The 22314-nt window shown below is 41.5% G+C and overlaps 1 protein-coding gene across 1 annotated transcript; it reads left to right on the forward strand.

The window, feature by feature from the left end:
- The first annotated feature begins 505 nt into the window (after positions 1-505).
- LOC137262067 (A disintegrin and metalloproteinase with thrombospondin motifs adt-1-like) lies at positions 506-21716 on the forward strand. Its single transcript, XM_067799853.1, has 17 exons — positions 506-544; positions 2653-2740; positions 4034-4245; positions 5527-5616; positions 6582-6714; positions 7225-7366; positions 8841-8934; positions 11429-11512; positions 11998-12152; positions 13462-13511; positions 13995-14106; positions 16146-16307; positions 16796-16934; positions 18258-18371; positions 19200-19251; positions 20706-20852; positions 21478-21716. The coding sequence occupies exons 1-17, from the start codon at positions 506-508 to the stop codon at positions 21714-21716; spliced, it is 2052 nt and encodes a 683-aa protein (XP_067655954.1).
- Positions 21717-22314: the final 598 nt, after the last annotated feature.

Raw genomic sequence — 22314 nt, forward strand, 5'->3', positions numbered from 1 at the left:
GTGGGCTTTATTGGCATTTCTGGACAGTCAGCGTATGTATATATCATACTGGTATGTCGTCTCAAATCGTGAAAGATTACATGAAATTGTGTAAAGGCTGAATAATTTATAGGATTTTAGCCATCTGTTCCTAGTTTAATGTCTCAGACACTTGTCAACAAACTCGATATTGGAAAATTCTAAGTTTTGTTTGGAATATCGTTTTTAAATTTGCAAGTATAGGTGCATGTGATCAATGGTGTATTGAATAAGTTTACAATTCATGCATACGCTAATCATTTGCGATGCAAATGTGTTTGTTTACATTAATTTGTTTACATTAATATTTATAACATAAAGGCCTTTAGAATGTAAGTAGGATGTACTGTTGCATTCTGTAGATAGATGCCCTGGTTTATCTATGCCATGTAGGAGGTCCTCGATGGCACGGCTGGTTTCATAGGAAAGTATATTTGGACTGTCTCCAATCAGTAGTTCAAGCTTTCAGAAATTTGTCATGTGCAACATGACAACATTGCACATTGAGTTGTCTCAGCTGTCTCACGTGACCACGTGACCAATGCAAATCCTGATGACATCATGACTCAACGACATGAACAACTCCTCTATGTTCGTCTGCACAATCAGTAAACTGTTCTCAGCCACGAACTTCCATACTGTTACAGTTTTCATAACTTACCAAAATATGAGTGTCGTGTGATACTTATTACATTTTCCGATGACAGTCAAATGCTACTCAGACCTCCTTCTTTCCATTAACATACATTGTGTATGATTTAACCTGTTCTGGGTCAGTTTTAGCAATCATGTCCTGCATTTGCATAATGCAACCAGGTAAAAGTGTGTGTGTGTGCGTGCGTGCGTGCGTGCGTGCGTGTGTACGTGTGCGTGTGTGTGAGAGAGAACGCGTTCATGTGTGTGTGTGTGTGTGAGAGAGAGAGAGAGAGAGAATACCTGGGTTCGAATCCAAAAAAGGGGAACCATGTGTGGAACCAGTTCTTGTGTTTTCCGTGATATTGCTGTTGAACATTGCGTTAAACCAAAGTCACTCACTCAACCATCATAACAGTGTTGTAGATTGAATATCGTCTGCCTCACAGTCTCTGCATCACACTGGTATCCTTGGTGCCACGCCCTCTCTGCAATGATAAAGTCCTAACTGAGGCAAGGCTATATTTCCCCACGTCCCTCTGAATCTCTGGTCTGTCCACAGCTCGTTTTCAGTGTCAATGGATTTGTTTGTTACCAGTCATTCACAGACTAAGCATTAGTCTAGAGTGAATGCCACGGTACCACTTCAGAAAACAGCACGAAAGCAATATTGCTCACGGGAAATGAACTTGTGGTCACTAATCGTGTAAAGTCAGGAAACATAATCCCCGTCGTCTTTTAAGTTATTGGAAGCATTTTTGTCATTTATTTCATCGAACCTCCATCAAAACTCCCAGGGATATCAATCGTCGATGGGGTCTGAGTGCTAGATTCAAGCGTGGAAAATGTATTCCTATCTAGTTCCTCTGTTAAATCATCCAGTGACGAGGCTTGGATCTTGCCAAGCACACTTTACTTCATGTCACAATTACACTTTTTCTAAAGGGGATTGAATACTTCATTTTGACCTTTTGGGTTTGAAGATGAGGTTGTGTCGTCATGATATTAGAATCTGGATGTAAATTCTCCGCCAGGGTGATTGATAATGCAATGGTCAATGGTAATGCTGAAAGCATGTGACCGAAAAGCACAAAAAACAGCAATCTCTTCATTCAGCAGGCCTGTCACTTTAGAAGTACCTAAAGAAAATGAAGCAAAGTATATAATTAGGAACTTCAATTACTAAGAAATGATAGCATGAACTAAGTACAAACCGCGCAGTGATCTGTTTTGAAAGCACTATCAAGCAACTGCATTAGCGGCTCTCAACTTGTATAGTGATGATATATACGTAATTAAGTGAGTAATGTTTACCTCTTGTGTAAAGAAACGAATACTCTCTTTAGGGAATATTATACACCATTTGAAAGCTTATTTATCAAATATTTCACATACTGTCAAATAATACCTAGAAACTGTGATATCAAGTAGTATCGAGGCTTTGTTTACAATGGTTCCTGCAAAGGAGCTAAATCGGCGATGTGCTTTTGATATTTGAAAAGATTTAGAGGTCATTATTCAAATTAGCAGTGAATTATAGTTCATAAAAGTAAAGGGAAGTATTTCGCTCATCTAAATTGTTGAACTACACTTGTATGTAATAAACAGAAAAAAATGAGCCAGTGACAACATATCTATCAACCAAAACACGAACGTATTGATTTAAGGATTTATTTACTACAAATGATTGTGGTAGAACGGGACATGTTTGTTAACTATTACCTTTTCGAACTAACATAGTTGTGTGAGGACGTTGTTGTTGACATGATCGTCACGGGTAGCTGCCTGAATTCATAGACAAAGGTAAGTCGGATGTTTTTACAGAACCTCTCGTGCAGAGAAACTAAGATAAACACCAACAGGCATGGTAGTAATCTCCCGTCTGACAAACAAGCACGATATAACCCTCACGATTAGAAACATTTGCATGGTTGTCATACAGAGTAGCGCCCTGCCTTAGAGGGAAACGATAAATGAAGTTACTATGAAATAACGTTCCAGTGCAAAATTCTGACAACTTTGAAGATGGACGTTTTCCATATGTGGATGTCATGTCTCCTTACTGGCAGTTTGTTTATGTTGGTGTGTGGTATGTATAAATTCATATACATATTCTACTGTGAATAGTTGTTTTCTTATTCTACTGTAAATGATTGTTTTCTTAACGCCACTCGCAGCAGTTTTCCATCTATGTGGCAGCTTGTGTAAAACATCGAGTCTGGGCCAGAAAATCCAGTGATCAACAGCATGAGCATCTATCCAAGCAATTGGGACATGCGTCAACCAAGTCAGCGAGTCTGATCAGCTGATCCCGCTAGTTGTCTCTAACTTCAAGCACGAGTTACTGAGAACAATTTTTCACGGGTCCCTTCATAGGGAATAACGAGTACTAGTTTTAAGATGCTGTGTTATATACTCATGATGACAACGGCATACATGTTATGATGAAGCCACGGAGTGAGTAAAATTAGTTTTACGCCGCACACAGCAATATTCCAGCTATATGGCAAAGGTCTGTAAACGACTGAGTCTGAACCAGAATGTCCAGTGATCAACACCATGAGCATCGAACTGGGCAACTGGGAACCGATGACATGTGCCAAACAAGTCATCAAGCCGAAACATTCGAACCCGTTAGTCGCCTCTAACGACAGGCATAGGTTACTGAAGGCCATTATTCTATCTAGGACCTTCACGGGTCTGAAGCCGTTGAGATCAGCACGTGTGAAACTATATTTGTGATGTTGGAGCAGTGATATGGAATCAGAGATATTTTGACACTCCTTGACAGCATACATGCAGGTTTTGAACAATCGCTTTTTAAAAGAAACCGCAGCATATGTTTATTCCGAACATGAAGCAGATGGCTCTCTATAACATGTGATATCTGTACATGTGATATCATTCTGTGATATCGGATTGTATCCTGGAAGCTGTCTGCATAACTTCTGAAGATGCACAATAGTACGTATGATAGAACTATTACTGTCTGAATACAGTGATTCAACACGACAAAAGTAATGAATCTCAGCGTTTAGGCTATTGAAAGTCGATAGCATCGAGGCACGTGGCTACCCACTGCTCTGTAATCAGTGCATTGTCTTTCTTAAACATTTACAACGCCTCTGTATACATGTAGATGGAATATTGTGCTATTAAACAACACATACACGACGAAACAAATATCGAAGATACATGGATCGAGTGAGCACGAGATTCTGTTGTCCACTTTAATCTGAAAGATGTCCAAATATCCGATTTCCTGAAATAAAAAACAGTCAAATGTTTAAATATGAACATCGGTTTTTGTAAAATATTTGTTAAGTTAGATATGCCGGGATAAGTGTTTCATGGAATTATGTACAGGTTTATTTGTATACAGGAAAGACAGGGTATATGCAGGTCGACGAAAGTACAATCAGGGAAAACCCTAACTGCCTTACCATGTCGGGGACGTTGGCTGTGACGATGGAGAGTGAAGGCGAAAGGTCATCTATAACACTGACCAAGAACAAAAACGCCGATGTCAACGTTCCCGTGTATACCTCCAACAAAGGTGGCGAGACTGTGAGACTCAGTCTTAGAGACATTACGGTATGAGACCGATATATTAAAATGTATAATAGTCACTAGAAATTACCTGGCACAGCCGAATACAACTGAAAACTGGAATTGATGACACGGTTTTTTTCTTTGCCGGAAACTGTTATAAAAACACTGCACGATTAAAGACATAATGTCAGACATTTTCGAAAATATTTTGGCTCATATTGCATATACTGGGGCATATGCCCTCACTTTCTCTTCTCCTTGATGCAATAAAGAACACATTATCCCTTATGACTTTCCTGGAATCCATAATTGAAACGTCTAGACGAACAACCTCTAAACAGATGGAATGTAAACAATAGTCCTCCGTACATCGAAAACTGTCTCACGCGGAGTTGTCAGTGTTTGTCGAACTGGTTTCAGAGTCAAGTTGCGCTTAAGATTTACAAATATTTGTAAAGATCTCTCCAAAGCACACAACTTTATGAGCTTCGCTTGAAATAATATTCGGCCCGTGGACGGAGCGAGAGTCGATTTAATGCAATGTTGCATTACTTCATTCGAACTTTTCGATCTACTACAGAAATCTAAATACGTATGTTTGGTGGGAATAAATTATACGGTAGCTTCCATGAGGGCTGATAGTGTAATGGAGAGACGTGCCTTATTTTCTTTTATAAAAATGTGGTGTGATGTAGTGTTTCTAGTGCGAGTGAGTAAATATGCTTTTATTTAACATCACACATTGTACCCACGTGGGAATCAAACCTGGGTCGTGACGAGCGAACGCTTTAACCACTGGGGCCCGGCATAAAGTGCATTTTAGGTGCAAGATACATTTGATGCCTGTTCAAATCATCAGGATTGAATTACCATATTTTCGTTTAGGTTTCATTTCCCGCCACCAAAACTAGCTTTTGTCAGTTTAGGCCTCATTCCTACGGTGTTCTGTTGGAACAGAGCTGTTTAATACACGCCTTTCCTCGAATACCTTCGAGGTCATGTGAGTCTTTATCATTGAGTGAAAATGTTAGGTTAAGGTCGCTTTTCAAAGTATAGGACCTGTAAGTCTCCGAGGCGCTACTTCGGTTCTAGGCTGGTTCCCGGCTCCCTTTGTGCGTGCCACCTTGCGATGTGCAAGACGGACCCAGCTTACTTCAGGCACTAGATTTCCCGTGACAAGCGTTTATTAAAAAAACAGTCAAAATATTTGGCAAATTTGGTGATGGTAAGATCTTGCAACGATTATCGATCCCTTACTGTAAGTTCCACATCTCATCCCATAGAAATTGTTGCTGGTTTGGATATGGTGTGTACTGGTTGCAGAACGTCGGGATGTACCTTGATGTTAGCAATATGGCGTCGATGAAGGTCACGTGTTATGCGCCGTATGGAGAGAGTGTGCAACTGATATTTGTAAGTATTAGAAACAAACACTTGCACATGTAACATATTTGTAGGGATTCTAACCTAGGCTTTTTATTCACGGTCTCTTGCCAAATCTTTACCTTATATGTCATTACGTTACAGGTGTCTTGACGAGTGAAAGTAAATAATACTTTTTCGTTTAAAGAAATCTTTCTGTCCTTGTCCAGTCAGCTTTTAAGCAAACTTAATGGTAAACAGGATTAAGCTAATACTGTTTCACCCCATTTCATTTAAGAGTAGCATCCTTTATCAAAGCTCATGTAAGTCAAAGCGCAACAAAATGTAAGTGACACCCAAACACTTTTCATCTTTCCAATATTGAAACAAATGCATTTATATTATCGATACATAAAAATATACTTGAACTTCCAATGCAAGTATATATAAAGGGCAAAATGAGTAAGGAATATTGGTATTTTTAGGATTGATATTTTATCAGTGAGTCAATGAATAAATAGATTATTATTCCACATTTGAAAATTCGTAAACATTTTTGTCCAGTATGTGACGTTCTACGCTATTATCCACTCCTTGCAACATTTTGAGGAGCAGAATATATATGCACATATCCGTTATGTCTGAGTTTATCAGTGGCTGAGTTTCACGCCACAGTCATCAATTTCCCAGCTAAAGCGGTCTATAAATATTCGACTCTGTACCAGACAATGCTGGGATTGACCGTCAACACTGGGATACAATGACAAGTGTCAACCAAGTCAGCGAGCCTGACCACCCGACTCCGTTAGCCGCCTCTTGCAAAAAGCATGGATTACTGAAGATCAGTTCGAACCTGGATAAACTGCATTTAGTTCTAGCCCCACTTTGAGCAGTATTCAGTTACATCAATATGGGAGGAAATCCCGGAGGAACCTATATCAGCCACTGGCGAATCCCACGAGCAAGGGTATGGCTGGTGGCAAGTGACAAGACATCAGTGATGTTCTTTGTTCTAGGAAGGGACGCTTGCTTTTCGTGACCGAGAATGGGTCCTGAGACCAAAGCCAGGCTATAAACTGGGCAGTCCTGTAGAGTATGAAATGGAACAATACCAGCTGCCGGACTTTGGCATCGATTTCAAAGTGAGACGTAAGTAACGTTATTGCTGAGGAGTCGGGGTAGGACAGAATTGTGTTTCCGCAATACTACGGCGTAAGAGGAAAGTCCAAAGTCCCACTACAGTGTAGGCAGGATCGTGAATTGAACTTCGAACTAGGGAGCAAAAGGGGTCAGCATATATACCTCACCTACTTAACCCCACAACGTTTAGACATAATTCAGTCCCCTTCAGGACATCTAGACATCAACGTCATTAAACCTAATCCCCCAAATAATGCCAACTTTCTTGAAGTCGGTTTGATTTTGTTTTTGTTTGTTTGTTTGTTTAAAAAGGTAAAAAGGAAACGTTGGTTGGGGGTGGGGATACTTTTGGTTGTCAAAAGCACACTTTCCAGGGAAAGCAATCAGTCACTTCATATTTTGGGTGGATTGAATGTATCCATTAATAATCGACTCCCTTAAAATGTTTCTAAACAATTTGTCAATATACGTAAATATACTTAAGTTCCTGCTTCTGTCAGTGATGCATCACGTTTTCAGCATCCACAGGGGGCGCAGCTGACCCCAGCACGCCACCTCCTCACGGCGTCCCTAAACCTACTGGACCGACAAGATCCAAACGGGACGTGGCTGCCTACAACGTGGACGTGCTCGCCGTCATTGACTACAGCATCTATTCAGAGTACGCATGTTTAAGTATATGTGTCCAGCACTTACAGATCACCTGCAACCTATACGGGTCATTGGAGGTGGTCAAACGAATAGGGTGATCAGATTCGACCGTTTGGTTTGATCTCAGGGTTGTCCTGCCCAGATTCGAACGTTGATAGACCGTCGTCGTGCAATTGGAAACATGATAAGTAATGACTGAGTGAGTTTAGTCTTACCCCGCAACCAGCAACATTTCAGCTATATGGCGGCGGTCTGTAAATTATCGAGTCTGGACCAGACAATCCAGTGATCAACAGCATGAGCATCGGTCTGCGCAATTGGGAACCGATGGCATGTGTCAACCAAGTCAGCAAGCCTGACCACCCGATCCCGTTTGTCGCCTCTTACGACAAGCATAGTCGCCTGTAATGGCAAACATGGGTTGCTGAAGGCCTGTTCTACTCCGGACAATCACGGGTCCATGCTAAAAGGACCCATACATAGGTAAAACACATTGAAATCACTGGACACCCTGGTTGCCACCCTTGCGCGTACCAGAATGTTGGGATAGTTCCTGGAATTGAATATAGAATTTGTGTCGAATTTCCCCGATGTTGCAAACTTGCATCGGTTTTGTCCTCAAACCCTAAACACGCCAAGCTCACTCATTCACTTATATAAAGCGTCATGAAAATCATCAAGCGCTTCCAGTGAAGCATGTTGCCGGAACACAGAGGCCATATAATACCGTTCACTTCTATCACCTGCATCCTAAACTCATCTCGGCGAGGGTGAGGAGGTATCTGATTTGATTCGGCAGGTCACGTACTTATCACCGTGATGATTTCCTGGGTGACACTTGAATGGCGTGGCGAGGGATATCAGTTGACTAATATATTCGTTCAACTTTTTTTTTCATAATTTCAGTACGCCTGTCTCAATCTACAGGCGTTAATAGAATGTTAAGATATGCAACAAGTTGTAATAAGGCTGCATAAAATATGCATGTTTCTCGGACATATTTTTTTTTCAAAAGTGACGGGGGCTGTAGGACTTTTTATTACTTTTTCATAGAAAAAAGTGAAGAGAGAGGCACACATTTATATTTTTTCACTCCGAAATACGACTTGGAACGTTTAGCACGTGTTGTGGATTTAGGATTCAATCACACTCGTTCTTACAGACACCGATTCTTATAGTGGACAAATCGAAGTGGATTATCGGGAGGCGGCCAAGTCAAAATTATTTATGTTAAATGGCAATAAAATCGTGTTACGCGCACAAATAAAAGTGACGTGCCTACGCGAAACATTCAGCCTTTTTCATATTTAACCAAACCGTATCGGTCTTATGTTGCAGGTGAATTAATCAGTGATCAAGGCGGCCATAGGTTTAGTGCATCCTCTCAAACTGCCCTCCTTAACGTCTTGTAGGTGAACTCGATGGTAAAGCATGATAATAGAGGTCACAGGTTCGTCATATACAGACACCGTTATCTGTTGCAGATATTTCGACCGGAGTCAGCTGGGAACGACTGCACTAAAGCGAGATGATGCTTTGGCAGAAATACGAAAATATTACGCTCACATAATCAACGGGGTAGGAAGGTTGTATACTCTGTAGTTAACTTAGGTTATTACATCCTACCATTCCAGACCAACACCTGAAGTCATCACTGATTTTAAATGTTCCACTCATATCCTTTTCTTTATTTTGACTTTAAGTTTCAAAATTACTACTTACTGACTCTCCGTTTGTTGGATAATGAAGAGAGTGTTATTCCATAGAACTTTTTCACTTTGAAATATTGGCGTGTATTCTTAACAGACTTGGCAATTTATTTTTATTTGGATGCCAACCTTGAAAATGTTCCACTTGAAATATGCTGGCTAATAGGTTCTGAATCAGTTCTTGTAGTAATGGATTCAATTTTTGTTTTAATATACTCAGATTGTCTCTCTCTATATATATATTGTCAGAATATATTTCTTGCAATATAACAGCCAGTTTGGCTACCTGTTATTGAGTGACTATGGGCTACAATCTATAAAGACTGACATCGTGCAGGAGGGTGAAAACACGTTCAATAACAGTTCCATATACACGAAAACGTTTGGAAAAATCTGTTTGAAACATGCATCTATATTCCGATGTAGACGGAAGTCACAGTATGTAGACTTTTATATACAGTGAGTGAGTGAGTGCATATGGTTTTATTGCTCCTAGCAATATTCCAGCAACATTACGGTGGGGACACCAGAAATGGGTGTACGCATGTAGGGAATCGAACCCGTCTCTTCGGCGTGACGAGCAAACACTTTAAACTCTATGCTACCCCACCGACCCATCACACGTTACAGGAGAGTTAGGACACCGACATAGTGTTCAAGGTTTGTCAACACCGTCCTTGTGTTGGCGGGTGCCACCAAACTGGCACGTCTCAAAGTCCGACAGTGGAAAACTCTCGAATGTCCCCCAACAAAGGCACCATATTTCTCAGAAAACATTCTCAAAATATATTGGTCATACATTAAAACAGAAACTTATGTACCGTTACGTGGAGTAGGACGATTATAGATGAACAAAAAATAGTCATATATACTCCGTCAAAATACAAACTTCACAACGAATATTCATAAATGAAAACATGAATTTTATAGCAGACAGTAATTAATGTAGAATGTTAAGCCCCACCCATCGACTCAAGAAAAAAAAGCACATTTAAGTTAATCCAAAAATCGTGGAACCTATGAATGCAATCTATAATGCTAAAACGTGTTTTTCATGTGCCACAGGTCACTTGATCATATTACACGTGCGTTCGATCGGTCATTTTGCCATAAAACTGTACAAAGTGCAAACTTACTTTCAAGCACTGTTCACAACAGCCAATTCGTATACCTCGCCTCTTTAATGTGCAGCGTGAACGTGTCTTTGGCATGTTGGAAGGGGGAACGTTAGTACGTGATAATGCAAGGACATTGGGGTGCAGCCGTCGGACTGTGTATGATTTACAGACCCGACGGCAACAAATCGGCACCACTTCTGATCGCACTGGGCCAGGTTGACCTCGTGTGGCGTCACAGGCTGAGGACTGTCAGATTGTGTTACGTCACCTCAGTAACCGTTTTTGACGGCGACAGGATCCAGAAATAAACTGTTTGGGGGCCGAATATCGGCACAAACTATCCGAATCCAGCTACAAGTCCCTCACCTTCGTTTTCGACGACCATATCGTGGAACCAGTTTGTCGGTGCTTTAAATGAATTAAAGGTTCTTCAGCTTGACCTGATCAAGTGAATACTGATACTCTACGTGACCCTGTCACAACTGGTTGGGTCTATTAGTGTAACAGTGTTGTGTACAAGAAGTTGGAGTGGGAGTGGCAGATTTAGGGGCGGAAGTGTCATGGTTTGGAGTACATTGACTGGGATTGGCCATTCCGGACTTCTGGTTACCCGTAGGAATCTTAATGCTGCAAGTTCCCTTGACTAGGTGCCTATTTCATCCATGGAAGCACGTGGTTCGGTTCCGCGCTGTCAACATAACACCGCTAGACCCTTGACAGCCATCTTGACCAGGAATCACCAGCAGAAAGCACGAATCATTTGTTTTGACTGGTCGTCAAGGTCACCAGATCTGGGCTGCTCTTGGTAAACGTATGTGCACTCTCAGGAACAAACACTAGAAAATGTAGGAGTGCGGTGCTACTGTTCAAGAACAATGGCGCTGTCTCCCTAATAATATGTTAACACGCACCAAACAGTCCATGAGGTGGCCTTGCTTGGTAGTTATGAACGCACGGGATGGTTATACACGCTACTGAACGTTTAAGACAGATTAAATGTCTTGTGACTTGACTCTTTGTTTACACCCTTTTTGTCATTATTATTTTTCTCAGTACATCCCATCGACCCTACCAAATACATCCCATCGACCCTACCAAATACATCCCATTAACCCTACCAAATACATCCCATCGACCCTACCAAATAAATCATGACCTCCATAACACTTACTTGTGTCCTTCTTTCATTATCACATAATATATGATTGTGAAGTTTCTTGTTTGACTCTAATTTATCATCTTCAGATCGCCCTGCGGTATGAAAACATTGACGTCAGCGACATGGATCCTCCGATCCTCGTGAGGCTTGTTGGCTACTTCGTCGCGGAGGTACAGTGATATTTGATACTATTTGTTTTCATTTACCTACTTGTATCTTAGTGTACGCTGACATCCATGCTTGGTAAGCATTATCTTACATGGCGATCATGTGTACATGGAAAAGGATAGTGAGTGAGTGAGTGAGTGTGTGAGTGAGCGAGCGAAACAGAGTGACAGTGAGTGACTGATGTTTCGTTTCGCCTTAATGTAGACACGTCATTGACGTATCCACCGTCATGAATCATATCTTAAGCTTGTCATATGATTTGCGTCAAAAGCAAGGGTTATACATTTGATGAGACTGTTGTTTTGGCAACTACTGGACTCTCGGACAAGATACAGTTCTGCGTAACGTCAGAATGTTTACGTGTGGCAGTTGTCACGTTTCAAAACGTGCATATATTTTCTGCATGATCAGTTTTGTCCTACTAATTACCAGTATAGCAGTGCACATACTAAGGAAAGCAAACCCGTTTTGTATGTATGGACGACAGAACGCATCGTCAGCGGTATGGACTGAACCGTACAAGGCGTATGACCGCACCCAGTTCGTATACCACGTCGACGTCGACTTGTCCATTGAACGCCTGAAGAAATGGCGGCTGGAGACAACGTTACCTGTCAATGACCACGCCATGCTGTTCACCAGGTGAGTGTTTAGAGCATGTAATCCATGTACGATTAACATATTCGTTGTATACGCGATTAAGATACTTAGGGAATGTTGTTCCATACATGAACCAACACGTGTCCCAATTCAGCCAGGCGCGTAGAAAGCCATTTTTTCGTGTAAGCCCAAGCGGTTGCAAAACTGAGGTCTTGCCCAAATTGAGGTCTTGGCGAAATATAATAGAAATATCACATGTAAGTCCGGGCTTTTATGTTATGGTAGCCGAGTCTGTGCTTGACGTAAACGATCAGGTCCGAAGAAACAGCAGGCCAGGGAGGAGACGAATGTTCTATTGTCTCAAGACATCTGTCAGAACACAAGTTGCATGTGGACGGGCATTAACAGTAATTGAATGCCATTGAAAATTGCACGTAGTGTCCGACCATGACCAGTCTGCCCCATGCGGGAACTTGATCGTTACCGAATGATTCTAATTTTAACACAAAACACTTCGAAAAAAATCGCCGTTGTCCACTACTGTTCAGATACTTCCAGGACAGCACTAAGTCTTGATACATTTTGATAACCCCTCGACTGGCTGCCACAGCCATCAAGCGTATCCACGGTCACCAACACCCCACGCAAAACTATATAGTAAAACAAACGTTTATCCTGTTTGAATGGGTACAGTGCAGACACATTTTATATTACAATTCACGAAATAGATATCTGCTAACGTCAATGTCTGATTCTGGGTTTGGCGTAAACGACGCTACATTTCATCCCAAGCGTGCTCGATAGGGTACAGAGGAGGAACAGTTCGCCAGGGCAGTACCGGAATGCCCTGCCATCTGAAATCTGTCAAAACCCAAGCGACATGTGGACAGGCATTAACTGAAGCTTGAAGTTCTTTGAATGAACGGGTGCACATGATCTCATCCATATATGACCTGTTAGACTGCCACTGACAATGACAAGCTGTGTCCAACCATGAAATGCGGGGGACCCCTACACGATAACGTTAACTCCTTATTTTATGCATTTGTTCGTGTTATGCACAGTTTTTTCCCGTTACTATAAGTTTTGAAGCCAGTTTTCCCTCTTACTAAAATTATCAAATGTGCTGTTCCTGGTATATACGTAATTTGTGCAAAGGATTGTATCAGGTAGTAACTTTACGCGGCCGGGTGGCGTGTGTGTGCGTGCGTGCATGTATTGCACATTTGCACACAGTTCGTTTTCACTCGTTTTCATGAGTCTTAAAGTTTTCGGGACAAATAAGAAATGCGGTGCGCACCTCTGTACTCTCTTGATCCGCCTGTGAACCAGTCATTGTTTACTTTTTCAGATACGCTTTGTCTTTTCTTGATAACGGCAACGTGGAACTAGGAGTTGTCGGTACGTGTCCACCAGGAAACATGAAACGAGCGTTTTAGGATATACTGTAAAGAGTAGGAGTACAAATACAAAGTGTAAAATGTGTTTAGACACGGCCTTACATGGTGGGCTGACGAAGACCGACGACCACGTTCAGCATTTTTAAAGATGGGAAAACAAAGACGATATGCAAGTTGTAACTACTGTTACTGCCCTTCAAAATATGAGCTACCTACAGTTTACGACAATTATTGTGTGCATTTACGCTAGGTTGCAGCGAAACATTTTTGATAAGCTTGACAATATATTTCAGCCAAAAAGGTAGCCAATATGAGTTAGTGAGTTAATTTACGTCATCGCACAGTGAATAATCCATCCATATGGCAATAAACGTAGCCAGTATGGCATCTATGTTGAAAGCCTAAAACGCTGATACTCTTTGCCGTCGCATTTTATCATTACATCCGTTATATCATCACCGTTACTCTATCTGATTCTATACAGGCTATGCGTTTCTCGGGGCTACTTGCAGCGACGACAGCGTCTCACTCATTGAGGAGTCCAATGACCGCTTTGAAGGGACAACGGCCACTGCTGCCCACGAACTTGGCCATATGTATGTACATGGTGGTCCAGGAGTGAGTGAGTGAGTGAGATTAGTTTTACGCCGCACACGGCAATATTTCATGTATATGGCGGCGGTCTGTAAATAATCGAGTCTGGAGCAGATAATCCAGTGATCAACAGTATGAGCATCGATCTTCGCAACTGGAAACCGATGACATGTGTGAACCAAGTTACAAGTATAGTCGCCTTTTGTGGCAAACCTCTTCTAACGGACAGTCTGTGACGTCTCTGTTAACGACCTGTTGCCTAAACCTCGACATAAATTTTGTATTGCGATTTTGTTAAACTATATAATTAAGATTAATTTGTGCATACCATTTCCTTATAAAGCAAGGAATTGGAATTCAGTGTAACCATAGTTTCATGAAATGTGTCTTTTCAAGCGAAACAATTCTGATCGACCATTTGGTTGAAGAGACTCACGTTTCGGTTTGGATGGCAAAGAAGCCAATTTTACCTGTATGGATTATTATGAATCAGGTCTCATTGCTGGTAAAACATAAGAAAAGAGAAAAAAAAACCTCAATAGTTTATTAATAAATCTTCAACTGACATCCTAACTCCCCAGTGGATACTCATGTAAACAAATTAGTGAACACATGACAGAACAAGATTCCTTTATTTATTTCCAAAGTTTCACCCAGAGTGCAATGCATACTTTGTGAAGAGGCTCTAAAAATAAACGCACATTTGTACTTTCAGTGATCCCTTACGTGCTTCCATGTGTTTACATAGCAACCTTACCCCAATCGAGACATGACAAATTTATAATCAAAGGCATCTAAGACTGTTTTGCCGCGACACAGGTAGATCGATTCTGATCGGACCAGTTTCAGAAGCGCTAGATCGTATATTTGAAAAATAGTCTTACGGATTTACAATGCAATAGAAATAGCCATGCTAGTATATTTAAGTTAAGAGAGACTTGTTTGCGTGTTACCATGGTTATAAGGGAGGGTTGAAGCGTTCAAGGTCGATCTACCAGACGGTAACAGCCGATATATTGTGCCATTTTGGATTCAACAAATGAAGGGCCTTTGGGGAAAAAGTCGTGATGGAATATCAGGAGAAGAAATATAAAACATTTCTTTAGTGAACAAACTAATGACGAGCCTGTTTGTTCTTGATTCCGGGCGGAAGTGTCTCATTGTTCTTCAGCCGAACAATAATCAAGGTGGCCTCAGTTGAGGATGGATTCCACACACTTATAATCAACACATCATGTACATCTGAATCATTAATGAGGACAGTTCTACAAGAATCTTACCGCCAGGTGAAAAGAAGCGCAGTTACTTTGGTTTATTATCTTATGGTACTAGAGCACAGATGAGCACTCCATTTGTTCAGTAAATCAATACGGTGCTTACTGACAAATTAGAATCGATGAATATTTCTTTACCTTCATGGAAATTGAAAATGGAAACGCCAGATGAATGTCTCCGTTGAGGACCATACCCATATTTGTTTCTGGTGGGAATCGTATTTCCCGTCATAGAGTCAGTTTCAAACAGAAAATACATTCAATTTGTCTTTGTTATCAAGACGGTCTCTCCGGTGAAGTTGACAAAGCATCTGCCAAGTGAGCGCAAAATCGGTGGTAAGAATCCTGTCCGTGTCATACAATGGACAGCTGTCACATATCTCTGCCCTTGCAGCTGGGTATTATGGGAGTAAGACACGACTTGTCGGCTCAGAGTCTGTGTATTGTTGAGTGATTGGGTTTTTGTTTTACGCCGAACTCAGCAATATATTTCAGCAATATTACGGCTGGACCAGACAATCCAGTGATCCAAGTAGATGTATATTTTTGTACCTTCTCCAGTCGAGTATGAGAAATATGATATAAATTATATTTTCATTCGATACATTAATACTGGTTCATAACTTCCAAAGTAAAAGTAAATTCAAAATGGTCAGACCCATGTTTCCGATTCCGAAGCTGGAAATATTTATTCCGGAAATTGAAACGGCCGGCGAGGCTTGGAATGAAAGCTGATTATCTACTGTGAGATTATATATTACATCCAGTCTAGGAGCAGAGCATGACGGGACGGAAAATATTTGCTGGAAAGATGAGAAGTTTTTGATGTGGCCAAGTTTGACATCTACCAACATCTACCACATATGGGAATTTTCCCACTGCTCTATCACCTACTTCAGGATCCACCTGGAAGAACTAGTAAACACCAAGTAAGTACCCAGCGTGATGTACACAAGACGTCTTTTAGTACAACGAGTTTTTGGAATAAATCCTGCTTCCGGTTCCAGTTGATGCTCAGAAGATGGTATGGCTGTATACATACAGTTGTCATTGTATGTGGTCAAAACTTTATGACAGTTTCAAGAAAGGAAAGTAGGAATATCGTCTGTGTATGTTCTTGCAACGAGATAACTATTTTGTCCAACTTTCGCCGGGCTTTTCCTTGTTCTCGGATAGAGATAACATTAGTAGATTATTTTCTCCGTATGTTATGTAGTGAGAGGCAGTGGGGTAGTCTAGTAGATAAAGGGTTTGCTCGTCACGCCAAAGACCAGGGTTTGACTCCCCTCAATGTGTTAAGCCAATTTCCGGTGCCCTCAGCCGTGATATTGCTAGAATATTGCTGACATCAGCGTTACACCAAACTCACACATCATTATGCAGTGTTTTTCAGTACAGCAGTGAGTTTTCTTTACAGAGAGGGTGCCAAGTGTCTCGGTGAAGTCGCAGAAACTGCTGCAGATGTTTTTAACGTCGCTGGTAAAAGGCAGGCCGAGGACTTCACCATTAATGAGCAGTGTGAACTAGGCTTGGGTGCTGGGTCAACCATTTGTCTTGTAAGCAAGCAAACCTTGTTCCATAACACCTTAATTTTCTTACCTTCATGTAAAAATACTTTAATTTCATTGGTCAGCTTCCGTATCACCCTGTCAAAGAGGGATGACAACTGGAAAAAATATTACCGCTGAAACGGTAACTGCCAAACTATCCGCTGTATGCTGTATCGCTAACAATGGTATGATCTCACAATATGACGCAGGCAGTGCCCGGAGTTCGAAAACGTTCGATTAACTTGTTATGGTTAAAAATTTGCCTTGACAAAAGGTGTAAGAAATCCCCAGTGAACCAGTACAACAAAACAAAGACAAGTCTAAAACATTCAAATATTGTATTAAACAAAGAGAACAAATTATACAAAGTCACAAGCCGGTTTCATAATTCCTGTCTTCAAATACAATACAAATGAAACAAAATCTAAGGCAATGGGTCACAAAATATATAGCAAACTCACCAAAGTCTTAGTGCGAGAGAGAAACAGTTATGCTGAATGTAACACAGCCAGCAGTTCCACAGATCAGGCGTTGACGGATGCAGAAAATATACTCCAGTTAACTTGTCCGTGTCCGTGTCCGTCCCAACATGGCCACTAGCATTTACATATTATACATTCAGTCATTTCCTGAAAGTTCGAGCACATACGACCATCGCTACTAACGTGGGATGCTCTAGAACAGTCTCCCCTGAAGTCAACAAATAGAAAGCCGAGGGCAGATAACTCCAATGTACTGCCTTAGAGGCGTGCCGCTTAAATAATTCTCTGTTGTCAATATGACCCATAACAATTGACACTAAAACCTTAAACACTGTGACCCAATTACAACTACCGCAATAATTATTAACAACAACTCAAATCACATTTGACATGGCGGGAAGATAAATACATTGAATGCTTTTCCCTCGGATAATACAGTCGGATGTACTCCTCTTTGTGAGAGGTATCCCTCTACTACCGGCTCTGGTGACACCGTAACAACGAGACGTACATCTGATCGAATTATCCTCGATGTAAACATACAGCTGATATTATGACAGCACTCTTCCTAAAATAGTCTAGCACCGGCATTATTTCAGTCATATAGCGACATTTTATTAAAACGGTGACATGTTAATATGCAAATCTGGAACAGTCAGCCCCGTGCTTGAGGTTATGAACACGCTGACATACAATCCACCGTGTCTCTATGACCTGCCACCAGATTTCGTCAGGTGAAACAGTACAAAATCAAATGATACTACAGTACCGTCTACAGAAGCAATTCCAAAAAAGTATGTATTCTCTTTAAGTGTATTTAGAAGGAAATGCATACAATACGTTTCAGAGTCTGACGCCATTGGAGACTTTGTGTGGAGCAATGTACTGTGAAATACCTGGCTATGGGGGGTACTGTCAGCCGATATACCCAGCCCTTGGTACCCAGTGCGGAAGTGGAAAGGTAGGCGATGCCAAACTGTCTCTCTGGTTCTGTCCGTCTGTATAAAAAAACCTTTGGTACCCAATGTGGCAGCAGGAATGTAGGCGATGGTAGACTGTTTCTTTAACACCACCAGTCTTATCCCAAAACTTTGCTACATAGTGTAGAAGAGGGAAAGGCAATGCTAAACTGTTTCTCCCCAAATACTAGTAACTCTGTCCACAAGTGTAGGCGTGGGAATGTAGGCAATGACAAACGGATGCCTAGCAGGTATACATAAGTGACGGAGTAAAGGATATACATGTACTCTTTTCCATTCTGGTGAAGTAAACGGACCTATGTTAATTCGGAAGACCTTCATATTTTACAAAAAGGAAATCTTTGAAACATGAGGGTTCAACCGTGGTTCAGTTAGCAGCATCCGTGTGTTTGTAATAATAATATCCTGGCACTATTCCACACAAAGATGAACAAAAGCCACGTATACGCAGTAAAACAATATCTAGATCTTGAAACGCCATGTTGCAAGTGAGGCAAATGTGCGTTTCGATGTTAAACCTTATTTACTTAATATTCACTCAATGACAATGAAGGGCAAGATCAGGAATAAGCATTGCATTTTGCGAGCCGTCTTTGAACTGAAATATTGTTTGCCTGTCTTTGTTTGGCTTCGGTCTTTAAATAATCAAGTCTACTCCAGACAACCGGTGATCAACATCATGAGCAAGCCTGACCACCCGATCCTGCTGCTGTCCTCTTACGACAAGCATGTGTTGCGGTAGACCAATTCTAAAAATAAACAGACATACAAACAAACACACACGTATACCAATGTTTGTTTTCTTGCAGTGGTGCCAGGGTGGGCAGTGTGTCGACACCAATGATACCTCCATTACATCAGGTGAATACGATGCTTTGTCTTCCGTTTTATTGAACGACGGGATAGTCTACTAGTAGGTGTTCATTCATTCGCTTGTCATGTTGCTTTCGACTCCATGTCTGGATACCATGAGCTGAGCGAACACTATTACTGTGTCCCGCGCCGAAGTTGCTGAAGTATTGCTAAAATTTACGTGAAATCCATCTCACTAACTCCATGTCAAAAGCGATGTACACAAAGGATGAAATCAGGGGCAGACAGTGATAGGACATCGTATCTGTTGACATGGTAAGATCTACATACAGTATCAGTATAGCTATTCATGAATGTCAGGTAAGGTAAGAAAGTACACCATTGGCAACTAAACTAAACCTAGCAAAACATTATCAAAACATTATGAACATTGTGAGGTTGAAAACATTTCCCAAATGCTGCCAATACACAACACATCATCATCCAAATGCGGCCATCTTTGCTTAATTATTAGTCTGTATCAAACATGGTTTTATACTTTCTTGACCTCCGTGAAGCGGTGGCGTAGCCTTGTGGTTCAAGGATTTGCTCGTCAAGAGGAAGATTAGAGTTCGATTCCCCACATGGGTACAATGTGTGAAGCCCATTTCTAGTGTCCCCAGTCGTGATATTGCTGGAATATTGCTAAGTGCGACGTAAAACTATACTCCCTCATTAATACTGCATCATGACCTAACAGGGCCCTCGAGCTTCAGGTGGAACCCTGGTCTTATGGGGCCAGGTCCCTTAATGGAAACGTAGAGTCCCACGTGGGTACAATGTGTGAAGCCCTTTTCTGGTGTCCCCCTGTCGTGATATTGCTGAAGTATTGCTAAACTCGCCCAACACGTTTTAGGTTTCGCATGGCGTGTATGGACTTTTGTGAAAGTAGTTCGTGTACATAATTTGCATGTTTGTACATGTCAGATCTGGATACCAAGTTTTAGAGGTTGTTTTACTATACCGTTATACCCTCCATGACATGATAAAGTGATGAATGTATAAATTTGGCCACCACAGGGAAATGTCCCGTATATCAGTGTAGGTAAAATCTGCCCTGTCCACAGGAGTGGCTCGTCAATTTTCTTACCAGTCCTGCCAAAATCTAACCTATCCTCCAAATATATAGTAAACGCCATTTCAAGACTTAAAACTGGTTTGTTATATTTTGAGCTATCATTTAATATGTACACACAGGCTATATACAGGTGTGGTGTGTGTGTATGTGTGTGTCGTGGGGAGGAGGCAGGAAGAAGGCATAGATGACACCTAGGACCCTCACTGAACACCACTGTAATGTCACAGATTGGCAGCTTAAGTCGTATAATGGACGCCGAGGCAGCCACACAGGAACAGAGGTTTGGCGAACGTTGTGCTTCCAGGTAATATTTAAAGCGCAGAAGACAGAGCGGGCGCCGTCTTGTGTAAAGGGGCTTTACTAAATTCTTAAACATTTGTTTCAGAACGATGCCCCCTTGGTGAGACGCCCACCGTGTACGATAGTGGACAAGATTGTTTCTCATACATCGAAGACTATGGCTCCAGCTCGTGTTATTCCATAAATGGAATCTGTTGCAGCACTTGTGTTGATCATAATTCAGGTGTAATTGGTACGTACTAGTGAATATTCGGCAGGACTAGTGTCCATATCTAATATAATCATAATAATAATAAGTTCTTTATAAAGCGCCTAATATCCACCTTACAGATGCCCAGTGAAATAACGAATGTTCCAGTCGGCACTAGTGTACAATGCATTCCCAGCACTGATTTGGATGGTTGATAATGGTGCCCAACACTGAATTTGTATGTAAAACAACCCCCAAACGGTGCATGGACGGTCTCCTACTGAGATTCGGCTTGAGTGGGGTGGTTTGGGGTTACAGCTGAAATCTGTCCTAGGCCCTTTAAGTGTCACCGTGAAGATCCGGGTTAGCATTTGTCTTCAGAAATCAATATTTGTCGTAAGAGGCGATCAACGGGATCGGGTGGTCAGATTGGCTGACTTGGTTTACCACTGTCATTGTATCCTAAGTGCGTAGATCGATGCTCATGCTGTCGATCATTGGTGCAGACCCGATTATTTACACACCGCCGATATATAGCAGGAATAGCACCCAGTGCCGCGAAAAACAACTACCCAAAGCTATCGTACTAAATCACACACAAAAACAATATTCTATATGCTATAGACGACCACTCTCATGCCGTACTTACATACCTATTCCATTTCAGGATGCGAGTACGGCGACCGCTACTCGTGGTGTGAAGAAAAGTTTTGTGATCCAAAGTTAAATGAGACCATGCCGGATGGCACTGAGTACCAGGTAGTCTGTTGCCAAACGTGTGGATGGACGGGCGACCTTTACCTTGACGAAAATCATTCTGTCTCTTTGAAGGAAGGAAACATAGTTCTCACCTACACATTATTGTTTCTGACTTTGCAATTATTCCATCCCGCATTCTTGCCCTGAAAATACTTCTTGTGTTCATTTTGTTTATGGGTAAACTACGATATTATAAGGGAAACGCTATTTTCAGGGTATTGTCATTTGCGGAAGCCCGAGACCTTTCATTAACTGCAGTTGAGTGCAGAGGGAAGTCAGGGGGCTTCAACAAATGATAGTGACCTGAAAAACAGAGTTACCGTTATCAGAAGTGTTAATTGATAAAAACAAACAACGATATCGGTTTAGGAACACTTACTGCTGACAACCCACTTTTATTTACAAATATACGTCATACAAGAAAACAGGTGACCCACACTACCAGCCGCCATTTGTTTAGTGCTCATTAACGTTTAAAGTTCCCGCCGATGTTTTCATTGCTGCATGTTGTACTTTTATGGCGCAAGACACAGACAAGACAAGAAAGTGCATAATGGCACAGTTTCATGTGACGAATGTGAGTCAGAAATACCGTCAATAATGAACCCAAGTACAAACGCGCCGCAAGTGATTGAACATGTAAGCGCAGCTGCTTATGACGTCACTTAACAACAACTCCCTTCGTCACTCATTTAGGGGGCATTATCAAGTTACAGAGGTCCGCCTTCTGATGACGTGCGGGCGT

Source organism: Haliotis asinina, chromosome 14 (genome assembly GCF_037392515.1).
Source record: "Haliotis asinina isolate JCU_RB_2024 chromosome 14, JCU_Hal_asi_v2, whole genome shotgun sequence".
NCBI classification, from domain to species: Eukaryota; Metazoa; Mollusca; class Gastropoda; order Lepetellida; family Haliotidae; genus Haliotis; species Haliotis asinina.